The 24,186-nt window shown below is 38.6% G+C and overlaps 1 protein-coding gene across 3 annotated transcripts in view; it reads left to right on the top strand.

Moving 5' to 3' along the window:
* GNAS (GNAS complex locus) overlaps positions 1 to 24,186 on the top strand; it is a 133,754-nt gene that overhangs the window by 76,624 nt on the left and 32,944 nt on the right. For all 3 annotated transcript variants that reach the window (XM_053958244.1, XM_053958245.1, XM_053958246.1), the window contains exons 3-5: positions 6,861 to 6,915; positions 7,001 to 7,120; positions 20,336 to 20,433. In XM_053958244.1, coding sequence (XP_053814219.1) covers positions 6,861 to 6,915; positions 7,001 to 7,120; positions 20,336 to 20,433 — 273 coding nt within the window. The remainder of the gene's footprint in view (positions 1 to 6,860; positions 6,916 to 7,000; positions 7,121 to 20,335; positions 20,434 to 24,186) is intronic.

Below are 24,186 nucleotides of genomic sequence, written 5' to 3'. Positions count from 1 at the left end.
AAGACTCTCCAGCCTTGTTAATTATTGTATCAAGTGTCTAGAGAGAATGCTAAACTTCTGAGGACACCTTTTATTGCAATATGCTTTAATTACCTGTACTAAGAGCAAGAAAATGACACCAGTGTGTTCCTCTCTGAATGCCTGGGGAGCTACAGGCAGGGTTTGCAATTTACAGAGGTGTTTAATTGCACAGCAGGAACTGAAGGGCCTTTGTCAAGCTCGTACATCACAGAGCTCTTTGTGAACAATTCTATTTTCATCCCTAACCTAAACTACTGCTAGTTAATTAGTTGAGGTAAATGGAGCAGGATAAGCAGAATTATGCTTCTTAATATTGTGTCTGTGATGGTCTCTTTGTGCCACTAACAGGTATAAAGGGACTGTAAACCAGTTAAACTGGTTTTATGTAGGAATTTGCAAAGCTGAAGGGGAGCCTCAAGGTGGCTTAGGGCCAGAATAGCATCTCTGTGCCACATCCACCTGGGCAGGTGGAATGACCCGGGTGCCACGTGCCTGTGCCAGAGTCCTGGAACTTCATCAGGAGCAAAGTCTGCCCACAGCCAGTCTTTGCATCAGAATATCCATAGATGCAGAATAAAGTTACCCTTTAACCTTTGCACTTTGGGTATCACAGGTAGCAGAGATAAATTAAACCTAAAAATGGAGTTTATTACGTTTATATTCAGGGATGCCTTTTTTAGAGTTTGATATAATTTCATTGTGGTGCCAAGTAACATCTCAGCCTCTAACACTGCAATGTAAATAATGATCAAAAATAACATGATTTCTGCTTTCTGTGATGTGGTTTTTTTAATTAACACTTCAGTAATTTGTGTTTCTTGACTTCTGACTTGGAGAACGGTTCTGTCATTCCATTAGCAGAAGGATGTATTTCTGTATTGTGCCTGTATTTCTTATCATATGTTCACGTGTTTATGGCTACACAGTAAGATGTGCATGCTACTCATGGAGAAAAATACTGCAATCTATTAAAACAAGCAGTGCTAAAGCAATTTACAGTGCTTTTCACAATATTTAAAAAGGAACTTGTGGAAGCCCTTTTTGTATTGTCTACTCCATACATTGCATCACATATTATGTGAGAAAGTGGTTCTGTTTCAAGGGATAATTGAACTAAAATTCTCCCAAATACTTTAGGCCACAGTTAGATCTGTCCAACATAATCAATTTTTAACTGTTTCTTTAATTCAAAGTATATAATGACAAAATTATTCAGCCTGTTGGGTTTTTCTTTTTTCCAAAAGGTGTTCCTTACTTACAGAGAAAGCAAATAGCTTATTCTCATAGCTATTCTTTTTCTAATATTATTTCCTCTCACAGATCTTTGGTAGCTGAATGGTACAGTGTGTTGATACCTGGAATTTCGGAGAAGTAAAACAAAGATTTTTCAAAATGAAGTACATATTGGAGTGGAGGGGAAAGGTGATACAGGAGGAAGAGCATAGTGGTAGAGAGGGGAAACTGCTCTGCAGGAGGGGTCTCATGCTTCTAGGAGATGCTCAATCCCTGTGTGGTCAGAGTTACCAGCACACACTGACGGTAAAGTGATTTTTAGGGTGCATTGTGTCAGCTTCCCGTGCCTTGGGTACCATTTCATTTTACCAGGTGCTGACCAAGAACAAAGTACTAAGGTGGTTAGAAAATCTCTTTCAGCTCCACTGCAAGCGAGGACCCAAGTAAATCCCATTTCCTGTTATAAGCTGTGCAGTTACTGCTGTGCAGCTGCAGCTCCTGCCCCATGGCACTGCAAGGGTTTGTCAGTACAAAACAGAAAAATCTCTTTGAAGTTGGCAGAGCTACTCAGGTATCTCAGCAGCGTGATATAAATGGTGTTGAGTTTGCAGAAGATACGTAGTGGGTTTTGTTATTGCATTTTAGTAGTTTTGTCTGTAAAATTGGTGCTTTGTCACAGGTCTAAGATGAATTATTTCAGCTTTGCTCCGAATACTCTAGGCAACTGTTTTCCCCATTTTCAAGTGCCTCTAACTTGGCCTCTGCCCTCTTTGCTGTTCTAGCTGTTATATTTTGAGGTAATTGCCATGTTCAGTTAGAAATAACCCAGGCTGAAACAAATTTATCTTTTAGTTGAATTGTAAAGTATTGCACGATTTTTGTAGTGTGGCTTGGTAGCAAAACCTTAATTGAATTTCCTTGCTCGTGGTCTTGTGTCTGAAGATCTTGACTACACAGCTCTGTTTCTCTGAGGTGGATTGGCAGGTAGTGCTCTTAGTTTCCATAAGGTTCGGTAAATAAATTTTAATGCAGATGTTATGGAATATTTATTAAATCCATCAGCGTGTTTCACTGCATCAAAGACACTTTATTGAGATGAATAGACATGTTTAAATCCCACGTGCTTGTGAAGTGCATGACTGCCTGTCAAAGAACCAAGCTGTGTTTTAAAACAAAATTGATCTATTAAGTTTTCATTGGCTGTCAGTGTGTAATTGATGGGCTTCTGAAGGTGGGCAGAAGGGGACAGCCCGTGGCTGCTTCCCTGGGCATTCACATTTGTTGGCAATACCTGAAAAAGCAGGGAGATGCACCTGTGTGAAACACAACGATGTCATTTTCTACCATAAAAAGAGGGAAATGAATTGCTCTGTAAGATTTTCATTCTGGCTCTTCCACTTGCAAATTGACTCATGAAGTGCAGAGCTTTGCCTGGGGAAGGGAAGCCTTGCCCCGCTGCAGTTCTTATGTCAGCAGGTTCAAGAGTCAGCAAAGTTTGCTTCAGAAATAAAGGTAATTTATGCATTATACCAGTCCCTGAAGGTGATAGAGGCTGGGCTGTTTACAGCCTTGTAAAGGAGACAAAGGCTCTGTATTAACACTCTCTGACTACGTTTTTATATGCCCTATTAAAGTAGTCTGTATATTCTCCAAGGTTTCCTAACGTGTCTGCACTGACCAAAAAATTCAAACTTCTTTGCTTTTAGGAAAAGATTAATGGCATAAAGGTGTCTCATCATCCCTGTCCATCCATCTGTGTCCCCCCTTTAATTCTTTAACATGTTTTGTTGTGAGAATTAATTTCAACACCCTTTTTTAAAATTATTTTTCTACCTGGGAAATGCAGAAGGTTTCAGGGTGTTTATCCTCTGGAATGTTCTTTTTAAACTTTAAGTATTTTTTCCAAGTGATGGTCATTTGTATTATCTGTAAAGTATACCAGAAATAAACATTAAAATTAAATTAGTTTGCTTTCTGATGATCTGTTTGTTAATGTGTTCTTTGCATAAGATTTTATAAACTCTGAGTAAAAATGTTGCCTTTTTAATAGTACGGCTCAACCACAGGTGGAGAAGTTCTTTACTAAATACTGATTAGGTTGGTTTTCAAGGAATATTTGATTTTTCTGACCTTTGATGTCATTCTGATTTAATGTTACTTGAATTAAAATGTCATTTTTTTATAGCACCTAAAATAGACTTTATTAGTTTTCCTGAAAGCTATGTGCAGCTTTTCTTTGGCCCATTTAAATATTGAAAACAGCAGGATTTGAGATTTTTTTTTCTTCTAATCCTCAACTAATAGAGTTTAATGCTTTGTTTGGCCTACCTTGCACAGCCTAAGCAAAAGTTTTAAACAAGATTAAAAATATGACCTTATTAACCCATGACATCTAAAGATACAGAACAGGCCTGCAGAGACATCAGTCATTCCTTGGCCAGGAGAGCATTGGTGCCATTCCCAAACTACTCAGGATGTTCCAGAGGAAAACATTTTGGCAGCCCAGCTATTTTTTCTTTTGTGGTTTTGTGCCAGCACCTGGGAATAAGAAATTAAAAAGGAAAGATTCTGAGTTGAATATTCAGTCTTTGTGGTTGTGGAAAATAAAAGTTTGGGTACTTCTGGAAATTTGAGGTGCAACCTGGCTGGGTTTCTAAAAATAAGGACAATTTGGCAGAGCAATGGGATGTTGCTTTTGTGTGCTTCACCTCATAAGCCCCTAAGTAAAATGAATGCCACCTTTTGGGGATTTTTGGGTTTTTTTGTGAGAAGTTAAGAGTTGTTTGTAAGCTGCTGTTGGATGGGTGATTGATGAACATGCTGAGTTCCAGAAGAATAAAGTGTCTCATTGTCATGGAAAGTTTATGTCTAGTAAACATTACAAAACACAGTGATACATTCACTGCTGTGTAATGGGATTCCTTGTTTACTGGGCAGGCTATAGGGCCATGGCAACAACACCAGAAATAGGAACTATGAGTATCCTTGTTGTAAAGATGATGATGGTTATCAAGCACTTTGTTAATTGCTGCAGGTTAATGTTTCTCCATATTCATTATCACTTAGTAGTGAGAGGATCGGCCAAGAGGTGTAAATGTGGATGTTTGACTGAAATCTTTAATTAAAATAATGAGGTTTATTGTATGGCATGGAAGAGCCAGGTCAATGTGCACTTCGTTGATGCTTTGAGACAATTAATAGCAAGTGTTCCAGGGAAGAGAGAATAACAAGAGTTTGCTTATAAACAGTGCAAACTCCCTAAACTTCTTTTCTTCTAGTGATATTCCAAACCAAAGCAAAATGAGTGCTAGTCCCTTCAAAATACTGGTATCTTGCTTGGCTTTCATCATATCAGTTGCCCTTTTGATCTAAATAGTGCAAAATCTGCATACATGTTCATTTAGTTCAAGATCCAGCTGAAATTTGGCAGCAGAATAAAAGCCAGACAAATTGCTTACACTGTCATTGATAAATGCTTTCTGTTTTCATACCATTATTTGCATTTTTTAATAATTAAACATGATTTTTAAAAACTGAAAGTGGATGGTGGCTTTGCAACCATATGTGCACTGCTAAAAAACAGAATATTTGGGCACCCTGCCTCTTGTTTGTGGAATGGAGAGTTTGTCAAGACCTTGGGCAGTAGAAAGCATTGATGTTAGGAAGGAAGAGGGTGAAAAGCCCTTAGTTTTTTCCCTCTAACCCTAATTTATTTTCCTTAATTTGGTGTGTTTGGCCTTTCTTGGCTCACTACCTTGTTCTCATCAGCAGCGCCAAATCTCAGTAGCAAAAAACCTGGTAATTTTCAGGAATAAGGTGGCCTGTAGGTAGGTAAAGAAGTCTAGGAAAACATCAGCTTTTCATCTGATTATTGATCATTCCATTCTCTCTCTGCATCAAGCTTCACTGACCTTCCTGTCCCTGCCCCAAACTTCTGAGGAGCTGTGGTCAGTGCGGAGCTGATGCTTTGGGATAATCACGTTTGTGTTTGTTGGGCTTGTGCTGCTGATCCAGAGCCGTTCCCCAGGCGGCAAAGTCATCCTGAACGTGAGCATTTGGTGTTTGCTGCCCCTCTGCAAGAGCAGCACTTGCATTGCAGTCACACCTCTGGCTAACAGGCAGAACAACGTGGGGCTGACATGGTGGTGTTGTCCTTGATGCTGTCTTTTACAAAAGTTGCTTTAATTTTTCATTTGATAGCCAAAATTCCCACCACTCCTGGATGCCTGTGTCTGCCTTGTTATTGAAGCAGTCCTTTTTTTTTTTTTTTCCCCCGCTGTTCTTCTGCATTCTTGATTGGTGACTGTGCTTTCAGTTTCATTTTGGTTTTTGACTGTGAGTAATTATAGAAAGGAAAAAGTGATAAAAAGCTTTTGCAATGTGCTTACTGAATTAACTCCATAAAATGAGGTTTTCTGGCTGGGGTCTGTAAGCTGAAACTGTGAGATACTATCTTTAAAAGGATAAAAAAAGGAAATGCTGTTGATATTTCATAGTCTCTGGGACACTGTGCTGGAAAATGTTAGTTTTCAAAACAAAAAAAAAAAAATTGAATGTTGATATAAATATTCCATAATCAAAGAGTCCTGTGAAAGCAGTTCAATGAAGATTAAAAGGTCACTTAGACAGTTTAGCTGGCTTTTCTTAGTAATTACATGGCTAACTTGGTTTCCCTCAAAGCAGTGATTTTATGCTGTTTATCAGAAGAAATTAATAATGTGAAAAATTTTATCACAGTGCTTTGCAATTAAGTTACAGTTTACAGGCTCAGTGCTAGTAGTACTTTTAGGGTGCTAATTCCTGGCTATACCAAACATTTGATCATGCATTTTGTTTGATTGCACTATTTAGCATAGAAATGAACTGTTGTCAGATTTGACACAAAATGCAGTACAAAGGAGCAGAGGCAATGGTTTGCACTGTCCTGCTCCAGCCTGCTGGGCTCGTTGCTGTGACTGCAGTTAATCCCAAATGATAGTGCTCATTCCGAGTGGTTTTCTGGCCTCCTTCTCTGCTTCTAGCCAAGGATAATTTTATATACTTGGATTAACCCTTCACTGTTGTGTTTCACATCAGACTTGTTTGAATGTCTTGTGTCAGGTTGAGTGCTCTGCTATGGTTTGTTCTGCTAAGGCATTGTTTTTGTGCTTTAATTTTTTTGTGCTTTGAGGTTCTTTGGTCTCCTTTCATTTGTTTCTACTTTTAGTAACTCACCCTTTTTTCCTTTCTGTTTGTTTCCAGTGCATACTTTCCTAAAGAACTTTCACGTATGTCTAGTAATTTGCATTCAAATGAATCAAAATCTGTTTGATTCTGCAGAATGTCTTAGTCCCAATCTAAGGCTGTAGTAAGTTTTTATTAAAGCATAATTAGGCACTGATTTTTGGATGCAAATAGATGTTTCTCCTTAAAATAGATGCAAATAGATGTTACTGCTTAAGTAGAAAAGTTTTGAGATATTTAAATGAGTCTATCTACAAAAGTCCTCAGTGACTGAAAGCACTTTAGGCAATAGAGCTTTAATAGAATATTCTTCATGTTCTGTTTTAAAAAGGTGTTCTACTTTTGTGGCTTATAAATTTAATGATGTGTCTTTTTTATTACAGGGAGAAGAAGATGAAAATTCAGGATATTAAAAACAATATTAAAGAAGCTATAGAGGTAAACTTAGGAGCTATTGTTTTTTAACTATTCCAGGTGGCTATTTAGACACTCTCTGCAATATTTTACTTGTGTTTCTTTGCAGACAATAGTGACAGCAATGGGCAATTTGGCACCTCCAGTGGAACTAGCCAATCCAGAGAACCAGTTTCGAATCGACTACATCTTAAATTTAGCAAACCAGATAGACTTCGATTTCCCTCCGGTGAGTAATTCACAGTGGCTGCAGCCATGCCTTTTTGCAAATGATTGTATTTCACTGCCCTGTAGTAAATATTTCCCCAGAACAGTGAGCTGCTCTCTGGGAATTATTGCAGTAGGTGCCTTTGATGAGTGCTAATCGAATTTACAGCAACACAGCCAGAATATTCCAGCTGATCCTTCAGGAACATGGAGACTCTTGCCTGCTTTTTGTGCTCTGGTGAAATAATTAGCCATAGAGTCAAGATGGACAGTGCTGGGTGTAAAGTTTGGATATTGTTGGGTATTTCCCTGCCCAAAAGGAATAGAGATGACACACAGCACACTCTTGATGATGATTAGCTGGTGTTTAATGGTGCTGATTTCTCTCTTCTGGAAGAGCAGTGGAGTATTCTTGCTGATTCAGATTCTGTGTCAGCCAGGCTCTCTGCAGAGGCTCCACACACATGTCCTTGTCCCAGCCCTCCTAGTCCTGGTTAATCATTTGAGGTGCCAGTAGTCCCAGAGTAAATGCATGAAGGATAATTATTTAGTTGATGATACAACTTTGTGCCCACTCACAGTGATTAATCTCTCCTGTATCTCAACCAGACTTTGTAGCAGAAGCCCATGAAAATACAGTTTGCAAACACTGAACACTTAAACACTGAGAAGATATTTTTGTTAATTGCCATGAAGTACCTTCTACTTGCAGTAATGCAGGAGTGTTTCAAAACTTGTATTTCTCTCTTCTCCATGCACTGTTCCAGGGGGCTGAGGGGAAGAATTATGATGATGTGTCAAAAATCATGATCCATTTACACCAGAATTTTGTGTCCAGCAGTCCCAAATGCTTGAAATGAAAGTGCAAGTGTGAATAGTAGTAAGATGTGGGATAGTTTGCACCACAGCAATTCTTAATTCAGTTTGTAATTCTTGATATGTAAACATTATTGAACAAGCCTGTCTGTGAGACCAACAACAGTTACCTTTTCCAAATGCTGCTGCTTCTAGGAATTTCTCTGCTTTGGTCAGTCTTTATCAAAAGAAGAATAACCAAACAAACAAACCCACATGCTTTGTGTACAAGGCAGAATTCAGGTGACTTTAGCAGTTAATTGGAAATACTGCACTGTAATCTTCAAATCATTTCCAATGTAACAAGCACAGACAGGTTGGTGGAGGGGGTGTATGATTCTCTCTAGCACATGAAATGTAGTCATTGCCATTTTGTCTTAAAGCATCTTAAATTTGAGATTTTGAGATTTTTAACTTCACACCTCTGTCATTTAGACATTTGTCAGTGTTATTCACAGAAATACTCAATCCCTTCATGGATGATCTCTCCTGCTGGGGGCAGAGAAAAATTCATGCTTTGGAGGTGGTTTTAGGAGAATATTTGAGAGAGGAGACAGTGATTCCTTGCTCCACCCTCTGTGATTCTGCCCTGGCTGTGTGCCCACAGCTCTCCTACTGCCATTGTTTGTGCTAGTTCAGGTTGTGATCTGTAACAATGCTGCAACAAGTTCCTGTGACCTACCTTGTACTGAAATACTGGATTTTCCTTGTATCTTCTATCTCAGAGGTCTTTTTTTTTCTTCCATTCAGTTGGAGTGCAGTGATTTCTTTTAATTTTTCCCTTTTTTTCATTGAAAGCAAGGTGTAATTGTGTGACTTACAAGGTCTACAAATAATTCCAAGTTCAGTGAAGATTATTTTAGGTGTTGATTGATACACAATTTCAGGAATAACATCCAATAAAACTAGTTTTGCTTCTCTGAGCAAAGGTATTGTCTTAAATTTTTAAGCCCTGAGTCTACAGAGGTTTAGGCGTGTGCATAACTTTGACTGGTGGCTTACTTCATTGGCATGATTAACTATTTCATATGTAAATGTTTGTAGGTTTGAGGTTTTAAACTGGATATGCATTAGCCACACATGTTGAAGGACTACTGTTGGCTCTCTCTGCCCTCAGTGATTATATAATTTAATCTCTGATTTCTGAGTTTTTCTGAAAGTGGATTGTAGTCCTTTGGTACCTGGAAAACTGAACTTGCATTTTAATTGCATGATTTAAATCAAGTTAAGAGCTAGAGTGTCCCAGCTCTCAGTGCATAGGGACAGAAATCACAATCCTTGAGTACCACTGTAAAAATAATTTCGAATTTGTTACAGATTAATTAAAAGTACTTTGAAGAAAAAAATAATTTGATGGAAGCAGAAAGGACAGCCCTGTGCTGGTTTTGCTTTAAATCTAAGGAGATCTCCATCATCTGCTTCCTCCTCCAGTAGACTGGGGGAAGAATTTCATAAACCTTTTCCTATACAGAGTACTGATTGGGAAGGAGGGAGGGGAATTTTTAGCAATGTCAGCCCTGTGTAAAGCTGTCTGGTTTGAGCTGCAGAACTTGCTTTCTGCCTCTTGCATTTTCTTCATGGGAAATCACATTTCAGCTCTCTTGAGCACATACTTTCCTCAGTGTAGTATTTGATGCTCTTCCCTGCCCTAGGAAGAGCATGAGGGTAGGAAGGAGGAACACTCATGTCCCCAGGGGATATTCTTTGAGGGCTGCAAGTACTTAGGACTATACTCTTAAATACTGGTCTGCTTCCCTTTAAATGCCCATTCTTCTTTTCCTAAACATTAATTTGGGTTGCTCTCCTGAAGAGAATGCACTGACATCGAGGCCAGCACAAGGATTGTGGGATTTCTTCTCCAGCTACACAAGATCATCATCATCTTTGTGAAGGAGCAGTTGAAATGAATTCTAAAGTATAGGCCAAAATCTGTGTTTACAATTCCCTGTGGAACAGGTGGAGCCAGAATGCAGGTCTCCTAACAGCAAGGGTCAGTGTAATGTGAAAGGCAGAAGTCAGGAAGAATGTGGGAGCTTTACAGTGTGATGCTAATATTGGGATCTGGCTCTGCATGCAAATTAGGATTCGAAGAGCAACTTTTGTATTCTGATATTCTAATTCTTTTCTTAGTCTGGGTCTCCATCTGTTTGCTTTGCAGTTTTTGACTTACAGGAAGTGTGTGTCATTTGTGTAGACCATATTGTTTTGAATTAAAAAAACCTAAAAAACAACAGCTTGAGTTAAAAATAATGTTGGTACTGTGTAATGCTAGGTTAAACATCCCCTTTAAAGCTGAAAATTTACTATGTTGGAGATTATTAATTCAGCACAGTTGGTATTAAGAAATTAAATTTTTGAATACAAGTAGTAGCATATGGAGAAAGGCAAAACATAGTACTGGAGGGAATTCTGTCCACACAATCATGCTGGTATTTTAAAATACTACAGGTTTTAGTAGATCATACTAGTTGAGGCTTCCAAATGGTATTTCCATGATTATTGTCCTTTAATGCATTTAGCTTAACACAGCTGTATGTGTGTGTTTTCAGTGTCAAAAATCAACCGCATAAGTAGTTTCAGTAATTCAAACTAGCTGTATATCTGTCTCAAATGTCAGGTGATGTTGGGTTAGCTGGGTTATAAAAGTGATATTTTTGTTCCTGTTCTGCATACCAGACAGTGGTTAGGATATTTTCTTCATCCCCAGTAACAGTGGCCTTCTTCTCATCCCTTTCTTTTTGCTCTTACTTTTAGAAGAGGGAAGGAAATGTTCCCGTTTCATCAACATTTTACACTCTACAATCAACCCAATTGAACCAAGCTACCAAATAAAACCTATTTACTTTAGGTCACACTCCATTTATAATACTCTGGTTTTAATGAAATATTCAAAATAGGAATGTGTTCCTTAATAGCAGGATTTACAGCTGCCTATTTTTAATTGATCTGGTTTCAGCTGAGGAAGTTGTCTCTTGAAAATACCATACTAAATTCAGAAAAATGGTATTTAGAAAGTAATAGAATCAGTATTAGCTATTGAAAGGCAAATGCCAGAGGAATGACTGCAGCCTATGGCTCTCTAGGTTGTGGATGTTCAGAAGAGATGCTGATGTTGTCTGCCGGTCTCTTGGTTTCAGTTTAAGTTTTATTACACTGCTCCATTGTAGTTATTTTGAATCTCCCACTGCCAGTGCTGCTGAATGGTTTTATTATGGTTTTTGAGTGGTGTCCTTGAGCTTTACCACACTCTGGCTTCAGCCTCAAAGGCAGCTCAGCATCCCCTGTGCCCACAGCCACCCCTTCCCTCTGCTCCGCACCGGGATGTGCCACCCACACTGGGCCAAAAAAACCTCCTCTGGGTCCCCAGAGTCAATCAGAGCATTGAACCAGCCCAGGTTAAAAATAACCCTGGTAACCCTTCTCTCTTCTATTTTGGGGAGATTATTTTTAACAGGGATCAGTTTTGAGGTCTGATTTACAACCTGGCAGTGTGGTGCAAAGTGTGATCCCTTAACCTGCAGCAGGGTCAGAATGGGGCTTTGGAGTCCTTAAAATGGTTTGGACACCAAAATCTTCAGGATGGTAATGAGATAATGGAGTCTCAGTAAGAAAAGATGTGAGCTGGGATCTCTTTGCTGCCAGAAGTGTTCCTTAATTATGTAGGCAACAGAACAAAATTGTCTGTCCCTGTAGATAACCACCCTGATGGGTATAATGATAGATGTATTATTATTCCTGTCTAAATACATCGTGGCAGAAGAAGAGAGCTGTTCTGGTTTGACAGCATCACCAGCTTTATAAAGTAATGACAAACATACTCACTGCAGTGGGGGATGTTTCCCATGGGGATTTCTCAAATGTCACAGATTTTGGGGTGTGAAAGTAGGCAAAACATTTTCTTTGGTGAGGATACCCCTGGGAAGCTGGGAAAGGTGGGAGACAGAGCCTGATTTCTTGGGTGTCTGCACAATATTGTGTGCAGTTTGGATACTTACCACAGAGAGAAAATAAGGGGCTCTAGCTTTTTCTTGTCCAGATTTTTTATGATTTTGAGCAAGGCATGTCAATGTCCTATTTACCTTTTTTTAGTATCCTTTGTCCTATTATGTGTAAAAGAGTGATAAATACGTATCTTCAAGGTGCATCTTGAAGTGAAAAATGAGTGGAAAATGTGGATAGATGAAGTACTTTTGCCCAAGAGTGTTAATGTTGTTCAGAGGAAGGAGTGGGAAGTCTTACAGACAGCATCAAAGATGTGGTGCTAGATCCTCTGAAATAATCCTTACTTACTCTTTTTTAAATCTCTATTATTTTATCTACACAGAGCAGCTCCCTCTCAATGGGCTTCCAGATAATCCAGTTGAGTTGTCCTGATCAGAGTTTAACAGGAACTTATGTAAAGCTGGTCCTCCTATCCTTTAATAGCAGAATAAATTCTTGAATACAGATTAATTAAAGAGTTCATCTGACACCTCTTTTAGTATGGGGTCTGTGAGGCAGGCAGCCACTTGATTTCATTTCCGTTTCTCATAATTGAAACATGTATAGCTATTAATGATTTGCAAATGAATCTCCTGAAATCTCTGATTTTTGTCTACATGGATAAATGCCTGAGAGGAATATTTTACTCTTAAGTGACAAGGAATATCTAGCAAATTTTGTTAGTGCTGTATTTTGTTAGTATTTATTGGAAGTGTTTTGTTGGGTTTTTTTTTCAGCCCTTTGAATTCTGCAGTGCTTTCACTGAAGTGTTCACATAATTCTGTTGAAATCCCTAAAAGAATTTCCTGAAATTGGAGAATCTGCAGCCCAGGACTTGAGACAATGGGATTATATACAGGTCTTTTTCTGTAGTTCAGTTGCTTTTGTAGTACAAAAAAACCCTCACCCTATATTTTACTTGATTAGTAATTTATTTGATTAGTATTTGAGGTAAATGCTGATGCTTTGTTCTGAACTTGTATTTTTATCCAGTAAATTCCCACCATACCAGACCATATTTACAGGTTCAGAAGTTCACGTGACTTAATTTCTCTTGATACATCTTCTTTGTTTTCCTCATAGCAGTCTTGAAGAACAAGGACAGATTAATTCAATTTATGTTGAAATACAAGAGCTGTCAGCTGAATTAAACAGGAAATAGGCATAATTTAATATGGAAATTCTTAAACATTTTCTGGTTTTAATCACAGTAAGAGACTATCACAAAATATTGTTGTATGCATAGATGAAATAAGATTATACCTGTGAGCCTCCCTGGTATTACAGTGGATCCAGCCACAGCCCTGGTGTGCTCAGCTGCCTGGTCAGGGTTTTCAGCTGGTCTTTGGAGAGTACATGACATTTCTTCAGTGTTCCAGTAAAACTTAAAATTTTTTTTTTAAGCTCCCAGGACACAGAGTCTCTTTTTACTCTTAAAAAGAAATGCCAGTAATTAAGCAGAGCTTCCAATTAATTTATTTTAAGTATATTTGAGTTTCATGTTTTCATATAGACTTTATTTTGAATCTGTGAACACTTCTATGAGTGCAGATGCTGCTGCTTCAGAAAGACTGGAACAGGGTTAGTGAGCTCTCCTTGGAATTTGTGTAAATTTAGAATGAGAACTATTTTATCTGACACCCTTTTCTGTTGGTGGAAGTTTCTGGCAAAAAGAGGCTTTTCATTTCCAACGTGAAAGGAAGCAGCAGAGTTTAGTGTGGTCCCAGGTGTTTGTTCTTGGCACCAGGTAAGGGAATAAAGTCACTTGATTTGACTGTTCAAGCTTACTATATATACATTAAACAAAAAGCAGCTAAATGATGTAGTATGAAAGACATTTTCCAAACCCTGATTTAAGGCTCAAAGGAAATTTCTCAGAGTTTTATTAAACCTACTTTCTTAGACTGAAGTCTCCAAAAATAGCTGATGGTTGAACTGCATCTGTCACCACTCTAAACTACCCTGAGAGAGCTGGAATGGGGTAGAAGACTTCTTTGTGCCTTTTATGCTATCAGGAAGTTTGATCCATTCATGAATTGCCTCTTTCTATGTGTGACACTTTGAAGAAGCAGAGAAACACTGATTATTTGGTTTAAATTGCAGAGGAATCCTGACAGTACGGGGAGCAGGCTTGCTCCTCTCACCCAAAGTGAATTTTCCTCCCTAATTAACATGAGGAGCTGTGTTCTGGTATCGACAGATAAAGTTTCTGTGGCAATTAAACTTCTTGTGAAAGTAGAAATAAAAGAGAAATGGTTTGATATTATGTTAGTGAGGACTTCCAACCAAAGGCACGTTGTAGCTTATGGGTATGGATTAGCGTGTGGCACATTTCTCAAATGCTGTGGTGTTTTGAAACTCTTAACAAAGGGGAATAATGTGAGTTCAAACTTGACAGAAGTTTCTTAAATAGAATTCCCTTCCCATTGGCCAGTCCTTGCAGCAACATCCAGTTTAATTTGTACTACTAGAAGTTCTCAAGCAGAAACACAGAATATTTCAGCATAATTCTTCTTTTCCAAGGATGAAAAACTATTGATAATGAGACTAAATCCTTGCTGAAAATATTTCTGACTCAGTTATGGGAAATGCTGAGTGCACTGGGCCTCTCCCAAAGAGTTTTGTATTCAGCTCTGGACACATGCCAGTAACTGGAGAATATCTTCAACTATTTGTAGGTATGCGTTTCCTTTGTGATACCATCAGCGTATTTGCCCTAAAATAGCAAGCAATAATTAACACTTGTTCACACCATTAGGAATGCAGATGTTTCCCTATTCAAGTAAGTGGCTTATTAAAAACTGTCTGATTTGACAAATTCAACACATTCTGGTACCCCTGCCCAAACTTGGGGAGAATGAAAAGATGCCACGAGTTCCCTTCCCTGGGCGCCCGTAGGCTCAGGAGTGATGGCTTGGTTTCATAGATGAGCAGGGAGAAATAAATCAGTTTGGTGGGTACTTACCTGTCCTGGAAGGAGAAAATCAGCTGGTGCAGTTGGTCTCGGAGTGCTCTGTGCTGCCCTGCCATCCCATGACCTTGCCTTGTTGCAGTGCCTGGCTTGTGGAATGCAGCAGAGCTGCCTGGCTCCCAGGAAGGGAAAGCCGTGCTCTGTGCAGGGCTCTGGAGCCAGTGGGCAGTGCTGCTTTTCAAAGCTCAACACACTGGGAAGCAAAGTCCTCCAGGAGACAGTTTTACAGTTAGAAGCTGGTTTGGTTTGACCTTTAATCGTTAGATTTGTAAGTCGGTGACCTATTTAAAACTCTTATTATGAAATGTGCAGTTCCATGGGACAGTGAACTTTGCCCAGGAATTGAATCCCAGTTTTAACCACAACATTGTATAATGGTTGTACACACCTTTTAGTAAGGTATGGGTTTTTTCCAATGGCATTGACTTTTGCTGGAATTAGTAAATAAACTGTTCTGTTGAAGGATCCACCCTATATTATATTTGACAAAGAAAAGGTAATGTTGCATGTCCATGCTAAGTTTCCTGTGAATTTGGTATCACAGTGACATGGGCTGTGCCAGTGTTTTTCCCTGCCAACATCCTAATGCCTATAAAACATTGCTTCATGAACATTTTTTTTAGTCTCTTGAGTATTTATATATCTGGAGGGAACAAAGCCTTGCAGACAGTATGACCAGTTATATTCTTTCTCCTAGTATTTTATCCTTTTAGTATGCTTCTCAAAAGCAGATTTTGGTTCCTTTATTTTTTCCCAGGCATAGAGTTTGTCTCCTGGGGATTATTTTTTTTAACAACCAAAGTGCTCAACCCTCAAGTTCTTTAACATGTTCTGTAGTTTAACTTTGATCAAAACCACTATTTATCTGCTGCCATTTATTCAGCTTGCTGAGATTTTCCAATATAAGTAGGGTTAAACTTGATTAGACTCTGCATTGCCCCTTTTCTAATCCAGAATTGTGTCAGCAAGATGTTTCTGGAACAAAGAACAATTTTCCAAGCATCCCTTCCACATTTCCACTGATGTTTTCTTTTTTTTCTCTAGAGGTCTGCAGAGATTCCTGTAAGTGAATGCAAGTGATTTACAAATGTTGCCTATTGACTCACTGTATTGGGAAGCTTTCAGTAGGTGGGGAAACTGTCGCCCCATAAATAAAACATTAATAATGAAATTAGGGTATCATGAGACATGAGGTTTCCTCAGCAGCACCAAGTCGTGGTCCTTGATCCTTCAGATCTTAGATCCTTCAGTTATCTAAGCAGGACCAGAGAAGGTTTACCCAGCCAGAGGATTTTCTCAGGGCTTTTTATGGATTCCCAGAAGTGGAGCCTGTTCTTGGGGATTGTGCCCGGAATTCAAACTATGCCCCTTCCCAGCCTGAGCAGATTCAGTCCTGTTTGTTCTCTTCAGATCTGTGTTACATTGACATTCCTTTCCTTGAGTGTTCTCCTCAAGGATTTCTCCCTCTTTAGGGTTATGTGAACGTTTTGGGACGTATAAAGTCTGTTCTGGTGGTGAATAAATGCTCCAATCCTGACATAAAGCTCAGGAGGAATTCACTCCTCACCTTCCCTGGTGGTGCCATCCTGTCACCACTTCTGTTGACTTTTGTTGCTTTACACAGCTTCAGCTGTACTTTAAACAGGATCTTGGGTGTGTATTGTGACACTGCAGCATTTTGTTTTAAATTAAAAATTACATCATTTGGATTTTATTTTCAATTTTAAGTATGCATAGGGCAAGAATGAATAATATGATCATACACTGCAAATACTATGGATCATTTGGATCCTAACATTCAAATCCTATTTGTTGTGGAATGTCATCTCAAACCAAATTGTTATTTAGTATTTGTTTATTTTAGCTGCTTTGTTAGGAGTTCCATTTTCTAGTGCAGGAAAAGCCTTAGTTTATGCTGCTGTAGAGTCTGTCATGTTAGCATGTGCCAGCAAATTAATCAGTGTTCTAGAAGCAAGAACCAGACATGTAAGGACTAGTTTTCTGGCTATTTCTTTTCAGGAAATTTTCCTGCTATTTTGGTTAATTTGTTTCCTAACTCATTATTTTTAGAGCTCTCATACAAATTATACCTATTTAACTAAAAAAAAAAAAAAAAAAACAGCCACCCCAACCCTTTTGCTAACTTGATTTTTTTAGTGGCCTCTGAAGCCCCTGTTTTACCTAAATGCATAACAAATCTTGTGGTTTTACTTGCCTTCCCTGAGAGCAGCCCCAGGCTACATTCCATGACTCAAATGGGATGCTGAGGATTTCTTGTGTTATTCCTTTTCTTAAATATTATTTCAGAGCTGTGGTTAGTGTAGGTGTACTGGAGAGGAGGGAGAATCTGGGGTTTTTGCAACCAGCTTACTATGTCTTAATTCCAAAATCAGTCACTACAGTAAGGAGATTCTAATACAGCAGGAGATGAGCTCTGCAAGGCTGGTTCTGACTCTGCTTGGGTGAGCACCTTCCTGGTTCACAGCTGTGTGAGCTGGCTCAGCATTAGTCTCAGCATCTTTGAAGATGTATTTGTTGTGGCCTAAAGACAGGAGGTTGTGTATTAGTGAAAGGCTTTCATATTTGACCATCTCAAGTCATGTAGTTCACTTTTTAAAACTCAATTAATACAAACAAACAAGAAAAAAATAGACCAAAAGTAACAGCAAAAACCCATCCCAAAGAAACCCCCACTGTGTCTTAGGATACTGATCTGTTGCTCTTTGCTTGTTGTAGATCCTGATTTTGAAACCCCAATAAGAAGTTCCGAGAATGTGGAATTGAATTCTTTTTCCATCCCACATGGACAATTAATAACCATACCGAGAAGATTGCTTGAGTATTGCTGGTTATAGTTCAGATCAGCAGGACAGGCATAAAGGCAGTTTTAAATATTTCATTGCTTATTTGGCCTAACAAGGCACAAACACTGATCTTTATCCCATTATTGTAATTCATGTATTTTCTTAGAAGTGAAAACTGCCCTTAGAGCGCGGGGAGGACTCTTCTAAACAATATGTAACTGTTCTGGTAAACTAAACCCTGGCCTGTCTATTATCAATGCATTTATGCTAGGGCCAGGAACTGGTTTTATTTTTCGTCCCATTTTAAGATCTGATTGCAGAAACTACTGCAAATGTAAGACATTATGGAGTTTGAAAGGTCATTGAAATAATTGCTTTACATCAGCTTTCCACCAAAGTGTCACAGTTGTAGTGAGAAACAGTAATTAGGAAGAGTTTTTGTGGCAGAGTTTTACTGTGCTGTGACTTTCCTCATTAAAGCACTGACTTTTTTCACTTTATATCTACATTTTTTTGGTGATGAAGAATGTTTTACTGCTTTTTCTGTAAACTTATCATTGCCTTGCGATTTGTCTGTTTAATCAACTGCTATTTCATCAAAAAAAATCTTGTACAATTGCTGATTCCATTTTTCAATTTCCCAGCTTTGTAGTCATAAGTTGAGTGAGCCATATGATGTTCTGTACTGAACAACTGTTACTTTTGAAAATAAAGATAGAAACATTCCCCAAAGTTGGGTTTGGTTCAGATACAGTGAGATTGCAGATAATTCCCCCTCTCTCCTTCACTTTCTCTTCCATCTCCCTTTTCCTTTAGAAAGATATTTTCCTCACTGTGCTCTAATACACTTGAAGGCTACTGACAGTCCCCCAATTGCCAAGAAATTGGAAATTTTCAAAATTAAAGTATCCAATGAGCATAGTTCCAGCAGTGGGAGACAGAAAACTGAGGACTGGAATTAAGACTTTGATTAATTTTCTATTTCCTTTAATAGCAAAAGCAAACAGTCATTCAATTGGCAAATACTAAAAATTAAGTAAAATCCTTCTTACCTACTTCTGAAAGAAATATAACTGATCTTTTTATTCATGAACAGTTCATAAAAGCAGGGAACAAGCTGACATCTAATACCATATATAAATGTCATAATCTCTTTAAAAGAAATCAGAACAAAATTTAGATGTGTGTTTTGTGTTTGCTGTCATTTTTGTGTGTGTGCAATAAGGGACTACTTAATAGCAACAAAAGGACAATCAAATTTGCATCTGATGTGCTGCTTCCATCATTGGTATTCATAATTGTGTGATCACACAAACACATATGCATCTTATACCTGCCAAGAAGAGGGAGCTCTGAAAATCAGCAGCACTAAATTTACTGTAAGATGCCTCTATACATCTTTAAGATGCAATTTAAAGAATTTACTGTTCTCCTACAGTTCAGAATTCTGGTAGGAATGTAAATTTTTTTAAAAAACTTTTTTCAAAGTGAAACTTTGGAATGTGTCCCCTTTCTTTGTACTACACTGATAGTAAAGGAATGTGAGAGACTGATATCCCAAGAGATGGAGGAACCCTGAAGCAGCAAAAATAACACATTTTTCTTCTTTAAAATAATTCTGCTGTAAAGGAAAAGGGTGGGGAGACACAGAATATATGCAACAACTATTTTAAAGATCTTTCACTGGTCTGGATTAAAAAAATTAATTCTTTGCCACTTAAAACCAGAATGAAAGTATTTTACCCAAAACACTTGAAAGCTCTGAGAGATGGCCAAGGAACACCCATGGTTGTTGATAAGAGGAGTGCCCACAGTGGTGTCTGTGTCTGTTTTAGTCACCAGGCTGCTGCTGTTCTTTGAGTCTATTCAGAGCTCTTAGACTGATGGCCAGGAGTTCAATCCTGTGCTGCACACGCACTGGTGGAGCCAAAGTGCATCTTTCATGTGCAGAATGAAAAGGGCTTTTGCTTGTGTTGTTACCTTGTGTTACAGGTTCAGCAAAACTGAAGCACTGCATTTTTGGCTGTCTGCTTTCATATCTTGGCTTACAGTTTTTAAGGCTGAGACAAAACATGATCTAGCCTTGTATCACTGTCTTCTGTCGTTCAACGTCTTTTTACACTGTAAAAGAATAAATGTACGAAAGTGGTACAGAGTTAAGTAAGATACAGATGTCTGTGCAGTCCCTGAAAATCCTCACGAGCTTGCCAAGTCATGTAAAACTTAATTATCGTTATCATTCACGTAGGAATTGTAGAGAAGTAGGGTTTCATTGAAGAAAAAAAAAATCACAACAGCCACATAAATGTAAAATACAGTGACGCCATGAGTGAAAGAACAAATGTTACCAAATAGCATTGATTATTAAATTGCCAATGAAATTGATATTAATGAGACATTAACCCTTCTTACAGTCAATGGTTGGATTCAATCAGTGATTGAGAAGCAGTTGTTTAAGTCAAACTTAGAAAGCCAACTGAACTTGTAGTGATGTTCTAAAGCATGGTTAAAGATTTTTGTTAAATCTGCTCTATTTCCTGCTTGTTGCAAAACGAAATGATACATTACTATTTGCTGACTCTCTTCGTCTCTAACCCGTTCCCATAACACTGTTTTTCCATTTCAGGAGTTTTATGAACACACAAAAACACTCTGGCAGGATGAAGGTGTGAAAGCCTGCTACGAGAGATCCAACGAGTACCAGCTGATTGACTGTGCACAGTAGTGAGTATTGCTGCCCTGCCCGTGCCTTTGGGGCTGGGGAGTGCTTCAGTGGCCTGATGCTTTCCCTGATCCATGGAAAAGGAGTGTGTGGTGCATAATAAATTCTTGGTAATCAGCTGTTCAGAGAGGTGGGACAAACTGGTGTAAAATGAGACAATATCCACATCAGTATCTACAAAAAGTCTTTTCAAAAAGTCCTTCAGAAGGTTTTAATAAGGCCCCTTGGTAAGGGGACAGTTCCACTGTCTGCCAAATTTCTTGCCTCTTCCACCTGGCCCATCTTTTCCAGATGTCAGCTTCAGGTGCTGCACAAGTTGCAGTAAGTTGGAGAGAGTGCTGGTGGGAAGTAAACCTGTTTGTCACTTTGCACTTTGGTTTCTAGTGCAGTTTATTTAACTGGGAACAAAGAGATGGGAGTGACAGTCGTGGGAAGCAGCCTGTGATCAGTCACCAGAGTTCTGCTTGTGTGCCTTCATGCACATATCTGAGAAAGAGTCATTCTCTTCTGGTATTTATCCTGCTGGGATAATTAGCATTGTCTTGAGAGTCTGCTGCATGTTTGCAGTTATTTATCACATCCAGCAATACACTGTGCCTCAGGATTTTTTAATGGCAAGGTGCTCCAGTTAATTGTGACCATTCCTGGTACTTTTGTCATGCATACTCAAGAATTGCAGGACTTAAATTGGAAATATTAATGGTTAAATCTGTTCTTTGTTAGTTTATATTCTCTCTGCTTCTTTTGGAGAAGCTGAAATAAGGTTTAATGGTCAAGAAAATGAAGGTTTCTTGTTTCACAGGGTGATGGTAACTGCAGTTTGTCTAATACTGCATCTCTTAAAGAACATCTGATGAATAAAATCTGTAAGGTTCTTCTTTTGTTTGTTTGTTTAGGTGGACTTAAAGGTAAATAAACAATTAGCTCTGTTTGAAAAGAGACAAGAGAGATAATTTTACTGTGCCTTGCACAGCTCCAGGTTTGTAGGAGCCTCTTTGAAGTTTTGCCATTGTTTCCAGAGTGAATTTGTTTGATGTGTAACGATGTCTTTTGCATTAGGTGACTAATGTTTGATCATTTGGCATGGAACTTTTTGCAAGTTCACTTGCTACAAAACAGAAAAGTACAAAGATTTTCATTTTCAGACAAGCATCCAGTGACTTTTGTGTTTCTAGTGTAAAGTTGATAGAAGTCAGGGAGAGCTGGGTTTATTTCTGGTTAGTGTTTGTTAATTCTATGCTGGGAAGAAGGAAATTGTTGAGCACTAAGAGAGTTTGTGTTGCCCTTTTTCTGCCCTGAATGCACAGAAGAAAGCTGAAATTCTTACCATCCCTGGACATTGACTTTTCTGTGGATCAGCAGGGGAGGTGGCCCTCATGATGGCTTTACCATCCTGCTCCATCTAGTGGAACACTTAATTCTACATCATGGGCTGTTGAGCCAGAAATAAAATTTGAACATTGCTGACAAATTGGATTTTTTTTTCCCCTAAAGGAAATAAAATAAAAATTGCTGTCTCCTTCTAAAATATTTAATAATTCTAATATTTATTAAATATGATAGTAACATATATGACACTATAGTCTTGCAGAAGGAGATTTCTAATTGTTAATTTTGACAGTTCTTGTCCTTTCTGGCATTTTTGACCATGCAGTATATGCATAGTAGGAGTTTTTTAATGGCAAAATGTTATCGTGGAGGTTAATGTCACTTTGAAATGCTGAGCTTGTTTTTATCACATTACATCTTCAAGGGACCTAACAAAAAATGCTTCTTATAAAACCTGACTTGACTGATGCATTTGAATTAATCTGATGAGCATATACTAACAAAAATGTGGCAAAGGCAAAATACAAAATATTTCTGAGATATATTAAAGGAGGGCTATTATAATATGAATGTACAAGTTACTGTTGTTAGTGGTAATAGAATTTAAAAGAGAATATTGAGCAAGTTTTATTGGGGTTGTCCATTCTTTCAGAGAGGAGTTTTGGGTTCTGAACACTTTTTCCCTTTTGAAATCCCCATTTAAAATAAGAAAGTTACTCTGAAAATGGGAGATGGAAAAGTGGCTTTTCTCTTTCAAGATCAATCTGGCTTCCAAAAATCCTTTCATGCTCTTGAAAATTGAATAAAATGTTAAATATTAATGGATTCTTTGCTCAGTTATTTGCCTTAAAATTTTAAAAAAATGTTTCTGTTCACAAAAATTAGCTTTTTAGAATTGTTTGTAAAAAAATTTAATTCTTTTCAGCTGTCATTTTTTGAAGGCTGAATTGCTCAGTGTAAAGTTTGGATTTATTTAACATTCTGAATTTTTTAAAAAAGGAGATTTTGTCAGTGTTGTGACACAGTTTTATACAGGAAGCTGTGCGAGGAGATTCTGCCGAACGTTTAAAAATCAGTTTTTCCTGTCTTTTAGCAGTTCTGCTTTCCATGGATAAAAGCTGGTTCTGCATGTAGACAGCTTAGCTGTAGTCCAGGAGAAGGAAGGGCTTTCCAGGAGTCAGGGATGGAGAATCTGGAAGAGAAAGGTGCTGGAGAGATGGCAGCTTAAACTTCTGCAGAGTTTGTGCTCAGGAAAGATGGGAATTTGCAGATGGGTCAGGAGCTCTCTTTTGCTATATGTTCATTCCCAAGAAAGTGGGGAAAAATGTAATTCTCAATGTTTTATCTCCCTGATTCCAGTGTGGGGGTTTAGAGTCCAAAAATGGTATTTTTCACCTGTTCTGGAGCAGTACCTTTAAATGTACAGTGCTCCCTTCTGTATCTCTACAACTTCCAATGTTTTCCCATAAGAAGTGACATCATTACACACTCTGACTGTTGCTCCACTGAGTCTCTGGTTGTTTTGGCTGAGAAAAGACAACTTTACCAAAAGCCCCAGGTACCATCCTGGCTTCCCATTTCCCTGCAGCTGTGATCTTCGGAGGTGTGAAGCTGGGAGGGCTGGCCAGTAACCTCATCTGCTGGAGAGCCCTTCTGGTATCCTGCCCTGAGCCCTCAAGCTCACTGGCTAAATGAAAATGTCACTTAGGAGGAGCCCTGCTCATTTTGAAAGAGTAGCTGCCTCTGCTCATCATGAGCTTTACTGTACTTCCTGCCCAGGCATATTTTACAGTCTTGAGAGGCAGAGAAAGGAAAGAAGGCTTGTTTCCCTTTTCTTAACTGGCCTTACTAAGAAATCAATTTCAATTCTGCATTTAGAACAATGTGGTCTGTGACACTGTCACCAGTTTGTATTTCAGCGGTGAGGAGGGAGCTTTATCTGTGAGGAGACCAAATGTCATCGCTCTTGCATCTTGCAGGGATGTACACAGAGTGTTTGTATGAAGCTGCCATGTGATCCTGCTCTTGGCTAATAATAAACAGAAGAACACAGAAGTGTCTAGAATACAGAAAATCCCAAATGGTGTTAAATTATTTATCATCCTTCATATGTCTTCCCTGGAGGCACAGGGTCACATTTTATTTAGAATACATTGCTTATTATTAAAAATCTAGGAGCCATTTCCACTGTGATGTGCCAAAGCTTGTTTGTCAAATCTGCCTTCTGTCAAATACAAACAAACAGGATCTCTTTGAAGCGCTGTTGTTGCCAATACTTCTACCTCAGGTTTCATTTGAGCAGCTCTGCTTTTACAGCCTCACAAATACCCAGCAGGGCAGTCAGAGCCAGCAGGGTCTGCCCCTGGGAATGTGCTGTTTGTGGCATGAGGACATGAAGGGTGCCCACGCTGTCCTGGCAGGTCTTA

Source organism: Vidua chalybeata, chromosome 17 (assembly GCF_026979565.1).
Source record: "Vidua chalybeata isolate OUT-0048 chromosome 17, bVidCha1 merged haplotype, whole genome shotgun sequence".
Taxonomy (NCBI): Eukaryota; Metazoa; Chordata; class Aves; order Passeriformes; family Viduidae; genus Vidua; species Vidua chalybeata.
Note: the sequence above shows the minus strand (reverse complement) of the source record. Positions and strands in the feature narration are given on the sequence as shown.